This window comes from Archocentrus centrarchus, unplaced genomic scaffold (genome assembly GCF_007364275.1).
Source record: "Archocentrus centrarchus isolate MPI-CPG fArcCen1 unplaced genomic scaffold, fArcCen1 scaffold_80_ctg1, whole genome shotgun sequence".
In the NCBI taxonomy this organism is placed as follows: Eukaryota; Metazoa; Chordata; class Actinopteri; order Cichliformes; family Cichlidae; genus Archocentrus; species Archocentrus centrarchus.
Window position 1 is genome coordinate 216337 of NW_022060291.1, and position 7279 is coordinate 223615.

At 39.8% G+C, this 7279-nt stretch overlaps 1 protein-coding gene across 1 annotated transcript; it reads right to left on the reverse strand.

Moving 5' to 3' along the window:
- Positions 1-747: 747 nt before the first annotated feature.
- Positions 748-2081, reverse strand: LOC115777837 (odorant receptor 131-2-like). The gene is made up of 2 exons (XM_030725839.1): positions 1932-2081; positions 748-1536 (listed from the first exon to the last, which is right to left on the reverse strand). Exons 1-2 carry the CDS (start codon positions 2079-2081, stop codon positions 748-750), a joined length of 939 nt encoding a protein of 312 aa, XP_030581699.1.
- Between the last annotated feature and the right edge of the window lie 5198 nt (positions 2082-7279).

A 7279-nucleotide genomic window follows, 5' to 3' on the forward strand; every position in this document is an offset into this window, starting at 1 on the left:
GCCTAGTAGTGATCATAGCATGGATCACCAACTCCAAGTGCTGCTTAGAAAGGAGGGGCTTAACCTTAGTTAAAGGTAAGTCAAAGTAGCATTAGAGAAGTTGTTAGCATTGAGTTCACTTACTTTTCCACTCTGGACTGTTTACGTCAGATTTTATTTGCTTATAATTAGCTTTATCTCTGACAAGTCATACACAGCAATGGGTCCCAGCCAAAATGTTCCAGGTGTCATTAATAGATTTTTGACTGTTTGGATGATCAAGGCATAGGGATTTGTTCCACACCCAATAGTTTTGATGACTGATTTTCAACATTTTACCAAAGCTCTTTAATAAGGTATTTAATAAGATAATTATTAATAAACTGAGCTAAAGCTATATTTTAAAAGGCACAGACATGATGGTGATCAAAAGAACGTGGATAATTTGAGTGTGGATCCAAATGAACTGAAAAGCAGAAAACATGTATTTACAGGAACAATTGTTTATAATTTCAAAGACCTTTTGACCCATTTAAAAGTTCATAACAAGGTAACTGAATAATTATACCGTCTGCACATATTCTATATACAAATTAACAAGCTTAGATTCAGATAATTATTTAATACATAATAATTATTTATGATGTATAAGACAGCTGTGTTTTTAGCAGATGCTCGTGTTATTTTCCAGATGGCTGAATGAACTGAGTAGTGTCAAAGCAGGGAATGCACAGGCTGAGGGGGCTGAGATAGTCACTGCCTTAAGTTTTACTTGTTATGGTGGTCTGACTCATGTGCGGTGACTTTACATAGCAGATTCCCTTTCAAGAACTTCCTAAAAGTCTTGTCACGTATGCCATAGATAATGGGGCTAATGGATCGCGGCAGGATTTGCACTATAATATAGATCACAAACAGGGAATCGGTGTAATTATTAGGGAACCATCCCTGCAGAGCATTTGTTAAGTGAGGGGCTGCATATGTTGCCATGCAGAGCAGCAGCTGAAACCCGTGCAGGAGGATTGTGTTTTTGGCTTTCCTGGCATCTTTGCTTGCTGCTTTTGCAGTGAACAGGATCTTGAAGTAAGTGTAAATGATAGTGAGCCAAACGATGACTAGAAATACTGCATATGTGATATCCCTTTTCTTGGTGATGAGGGGGTTTGGGAAGACTGTGTTTCTGAGGCAAAACACTTGGGAATGAAAGAAATCCAGTGGTTCTGTGGCCAAGGTGATGAACAGATCAGGAAGTACAGACAACATGGTGGTCATCCAAATTGAACCAATCAAGATTAATGTTCTTTGGATGGTGCAAATGTGAACGTGGCGCATGGGGAAGCAGATGGCTATGTAGCACTCCACTGCCATGCAAGCTAGGTTCAGTGGGGAGTTTTCAGTGGTGAAGAGAGCAAGCAGCATGAAGATGCAACAGACAGAGACATTGAGTTTGTAGATGGTGTAGCTGATTATGAACAGTATGGCGGTCAGCGTCACTTGGACCAAGTCATTGATCACCAGGTGAATAAAGAGGATATATCGGGGATTCATGTAGAAAATCTGGAGAAGAACAGAAAGACAGCTTTTGAAAAAGTCCTGTAGAGACAGAATGAGTGAAAGACTTTTGTCCAGTTCTGGAATGCATGGCTGATCCAGCCCACTTTTGTCCTCCCAGAAGACCTGGAGGAAGTAACTGGGGAAAGGGAGGCTTGGCCATCTCTGCTTTGAGTACTGTCAAGTACACAAGTGGTAGAAAATGGATGGACAGCACCACAAAGTGCTGTTTTGTTTTGGGGATTTTGTGGTCAAATGAAGGTGAATAAAATAAATACACTGAAAGAAGGTATTGTAGATGTTATGGCAGTGGCATAAGTCACCAGAATGCTGAACATTTGCATCCTATTTGGAGTTTGTGCTTGATTATATACGTGGTTGTGAAAGGATGAGTACTAAACCTGGTTTCTGCAGAAGGTGTAAATAAGGTTAGCATTGAGGTAGCTGATGGAGATGCCGAGGATCACAACAATCACATTCTTGGTCACAGCTTTAGTGAAGGAGTCTCGATACTGTAAGACGACTGTCACATTGGCAGAAGACATATTCATCCCTTGAAAGCTGAAAAGAAATGATAATTATTTAGTTTTTACGTTACAATATATATTTACATCATAGTAATAAAGATGAGAACTCCACAAGTGCATCAAAATAAAGCATGCATCATTAGGGTTATTACAATATCAGACCCTAAATCTGTGTTTGTAGTAAAGGTGGCATTTCATCCTTGTTGGCAAATAAACTGAAAGTGCACCGAGGTGGTGAAAAAGTCTGCAACCATCAGGCATTAAATAGCAACTGCACGGTTACTTATCATATTATCATATGTACGTTTTAGATCAGTGCTTTTAAATATTAAGGTTATCATGACACCCCTACCAGTTTTAAATTGATAAGTTTAAAAAGAATGGCAGAAAAAAACAATACGAAAACCAACATGGTGTTAAATGAGGAAATTTCTCCCATGAATAAAGGTTTAGGAATCATCCGCCACAGGCAGCACCCTGATTATAGAATAAACCACAGGATTTTAGAAGAACAACAAACCCTTCTTTCACAATACTTTATTTCATGCAAATCAACGTTTTTACTAAAAGACAGCAGAGAAAAAAACTCCTAAAAATAAATTAATAAGTTTCCGATATAGACCCTTTGTTGAGCTGCAGATATGGGCACTTTGGATGGTAAGTTATTTTTAATAATAATAATAATAATAATAATACCAAAACAACCAGATATGAATGCTCCCTTTTAATATAATATGAAAATAGAAAAATAAGCATGCACGAACATTTTGGACTTTTATTAAAGTTAGTTTTCTAATTTTTAATTAACTTACTCATCAGTAGATTTTTTTGTTTCTTGCATAATCATGTCACGAGATGGTAGGATCATAAAACCATTAAAAACCTAGAAACTTGGTTTTCTAATCATTTTTCACTCCTTATAATCCTGTTTTTGGAGAGCGAGAGGGCCTCGGGTCAGAGTTGAACCCAAGTTACCTGCTCGCCCTGTGTGCTAAACTGACACCCACAATCTCCCAAAAGAGACGTACATGTAAGCATACGCATTATTAAATCTTTGATTGTTTCTGTTGTCTCAGGGTTTGCCACGTTGTTTTATATTGCAGAACTCGTGTTATATATTAAACATTCTTACTTTAGAAATCAAAAACTTTAATTACTGCAATTTTAACTGTGTGAAGATCATGCAGTAACACCAGCATGAGGAAGGCTTCAGCCAGCATATCAGAGCCTTAGCTTCTTAAACAAAGAGTAGACATATCACTAATAAAAAGAATTTTAATGGATGCAACTGATGTTCAATAATGGAAGGGACTGCATGTATTTAATGTATCTAATTTGGATTATTGTTGCATGTAAATCCTTTATAAAGTTTGTTAATCAGTTAATGCTGTTTTACAAATTAACAAATCAAGTTGATTTATTTATAAATACATTTAAAAACAACAAATTATTAATTTCTAAAGAGCCCAAACAGGCCTGTACAAAGTACATTTATACATCATGACAGTGTACTTGTAATAAAATACTGAGTAGATCAGAGTTCAAAGAAAAGGTAGTTTAAGGTGGTTCTTACCTGGTTGCATCTAAACACCAACATGTGGCTGCAGAGAATCTCAGGTCTTATACGGGGAGGTGGTGACCTGAGTCCCTCTGTGTGTGCACAGGATTAGATGCTCCATGTACATGCATTGGTAGTCCTATGAAAATGGTTTGCATTGTATACAGTGTTAACAGTTTTATTAGAACAACTGTCATAAAAACAAGAAAACACAAATATTAAAAAACCCCAAAACAATCATGTTATTTATTAGGCAAACAACAAACTGAATTCACATTTTTGTACCCAAATTTGAACCTGCACACTGGACTTCAGTCACATATTAATCAAGCTTATTTTTGCTGTTCAGGACTGCAGTAAATAACTGTAATATGTAATAATGATGTGTTTCTTTTTTTTTTTCAGCTTTTTTGTGACACAGTGAATTTGATAATTCATGATAACAGCAAATAAATTTTAGCATTAAAAATATAATTTTGGTGAAAGAGCATGTGCATACTGGTGGTTTAACATTACAAAAACATAAAAATAATGCTGGTAGGTATCAGTACTGTTAGCTTTGGACACACAAGCTTTTACGGCGGTCATCATCTTGTCATGTGTGTGGAGGAGCTGCACATCAGCACGCAGCAGATGGTCCATCCAGACGCCTTCTTCATAGTAGTGGAGGATTTTAGTCAAGCAGGTCTCAAATCTGTCCTGCCAAAATTCTATCAACATGTGGACTTTGCAGCTTTGCGACACATTATACCTCGTGTACTTGAATGTTAGAGACTCGTACAAGGCTGCCCCCCTCCCTCATGTTGAGAGCTCTGACCAGCTAGCAGTCCTGCTCATGCCCATGTGCAGACCCAGGGTGAAACAACAGAGACCTGCCATTAGAAACGTCACAGTCTGGTCACAGGATACTATTCCCACACTGCACAACTGGTCTGAGACAAATCACTTCTTCAAGGAGGTGGCCACAAATGACAGGGGACTTGACCTGGAGGAATACACTGACTCAGCCATCAGCTACATTGATAAATGTACCGATGACATGACAACGGTCAAAACCACAAATGCTGTAACTAACTATGATAAACCCTGGATGGAAATCATTCCACTGAGGCTGCCAGCTCCACCACATCCTGTCCCACCTGGACAATAAATTCAATTCAGTTTTATTTATATAGCACCAAGTCACAACAGTCACCTCAAGGTCCTTTATATTGTAGGTAAAGACACTACAATAATTACAGAGAACACCCAACAGTCAAAATGACCCCATTTCCTTCCTACTGGTGACAGTGGGAAGGAAAAACTCCCTTTAACAGGAAGAAACCTCCAGCAGAACCAGGCTCAGGGAGGGGGGGTCATCTGCTGAGGGGGGAGAGACAGAGATTCATAATAACTAATGATTAAATGCAGAGTGGAGTATAAACAAAGTAAATAAGGTGAATGAAAAGAAGCAGTGCATTATGGGAACGCCACAGCAGCCTAGGCCTATAGCAGCATAACTAAGGGATGGTTCAGGGTCACCTGATCCAGCCCTAACTATAGGCTTGATCATAAAGGAAAGTTTTAAGCCTAATCTTAAAAATAGAGAGGGTGTCTGCAGTGGCGGCTGGTGCTAAAAAAACTGAGGGGGGCGCGCACAAACAAACAAATGAAAAACAAACAAAACAAATCTTAAAAAATAGCACTATATGAACATGAATTTTGCCCTCCTTTCCTTCTGCCCTGCAAATTTCTCAATTACATTCTTGTTAAAGTCAGTCATCTCTGTGACTAGTCTTTTCTCCATTGACAGCATGGCCAATGCATTCAGCCTGTCCTGAGTCATTGAGTTTCTCAGAAAAGTCTTGATTCTTTTCAGAGTTGAAAAGCACCGTTCAGCTTCTGCTGTGGTCATGGGTGTGGTGATGAGGATCTTCAAGAGCGTGACAGTTTCTGAAAAGACTTCTTCTAGATTGTTTTCCATAAACAGCTGGAGTAGGCCCACAGCACCACAACAGGCTTTGAACTCTTCCTTGCTGTAGATGAGAGTAAGCTCTGTCTTCAGCTTACCTCCATTGAGCACTGGATAGGCTTTTAAGGTGTTGCTCAGTGCATCTTCAGGAAATGCTGTGTTGTATTGTTCAAATCTGTCCCCCTGCAGGAGTGTGGCGCTTCTTCACTGGCTGACTACTACCTACACTGCTTTGTCCAACCATGGAGTGGAGAGAATTTCTGCCAAAGAGAAATACTTACAATATTATAATAATGAAGAAGAAGAAAAAGAAAAATCAGCTATTTAAACAATTACCTGATCTTTTGAATGTCCTGCTGGAACTGTTGGATGCTCTCCCGGATACAGACTGAATCTATGACCTTCTTCTGGAGTTTGGCATAGAGAAGGTCCACATGAGGCATGATATGGTGGAAAAGTTGCAGAAAGAACTTAAAATCCTGATCCTCCAGTAGCATGGCAAATGCTCCAGCCTCTCTGACGGTAATGGGGTCAAAGTCACCAGAGTCTTGTATGCTTTGGAAACAGCGGATGAGGTCCTCTCTGTGCTCAAACACAGTATTGATGGCACGGCTGTGAAAGTTCCATCTGACATTGCTGGATGCTGGTAGTCTGTGGGCCACAACTTTATCAAGAACGCTTGTGTGCTTGGATGATCTGGAAAAAAAGCTGGAAAATCCACTAAGGTTAGAAAAAAAAATTCTAACTTTGGTTATGTGAGAAGTAGCCTGTTGCATTATTAGATTGAGCTGATGAGCATAGCAGTGGATGTAGTGGGCATTTGGGTACACATCTTGTATCTTCTTCTGAACACCTGCAGTGGCACCTCGCATCACGCTGGCTCCATCATATGCCTGACAGATTAGCTTAGCCTTTTGATCCTCAGGAAGAATAGTTGCAAGACGTTCTTTTAGGGCTGTAGCAATGGAATCAGCTGTAGCCGACTGCAGAGGGATAAACTCAAAAAACCTTTCCTGCACAGTGTTTTTGGCATCGATAAAGCGTAGTACAAGCACAAGCTGGCACTGCGTAGCAACATCCACAGTCTCGTCTGCCTGGATTGAAAGAAAATCACTGCTCTGTGCTTCTTTGATTATATGCTCCTTCAGAACAGAAAACATACAGTCTAGTAGCTCATTCTGCACAGTTTTCGAAGTTCCCTTAAACACAGTAGCATTCTCAAGGTGCTCTTTTAGTACTCCATCAAAAGAAGCAACAAAATCAACCAACCCACGAAAGATCCCGGGATTTTCAGAGCTCTTACTTTCGTCATGACCACGCAAGGCCAGCTCAAAGGCTCCACAAAACTTAACACGGTCTATTATTCTAGAAAGGATGTGCCGATTTTTTGTCACCTCTTCATTGTGCCTTCTAACAGCAATACTGTAGCCTTCATCTAGCTGTTGAGCAATGCTAAGTTTCCCCCAAAAACTTCGCTTCATTGCATTGTCTAGGTGGCTGCGGCTGTTTTCGTGCCGTTTGCATTTTTCTGAAAGATGTTTTAAGTCTCTTACCCCAGTTGTTGTCCACATTGCCTCCGTGCCAGAACTTTGAAATAGCAAACACGGAAAGCAGTAAAAGGCATTGCTTACATCACATCCAGCTAGCCAAGTCCGCTTGTCATAAGAAGAGCTGGAAAAAGGCCGCGTGTAGGATCGTCCACGATCACTTGCC

Bases quoted from the DNA above. Each gene is read 5' to 3' on its own strand.
- LOC115777837 (XM_030725839.1), bottom strand. From the start codon at position 2,081: ATGAATATGTCTTCTGCCAATGTGACAGTCGTCTTACAGTATCGAGAC. The intron at 1,537-1,931 runs GTTTAGTACTCA...GTTCTTCTCCAG, and splicing joins ACACCTTCTGCAGAAACCAG to ATTTTCTACATGAATCCCCG.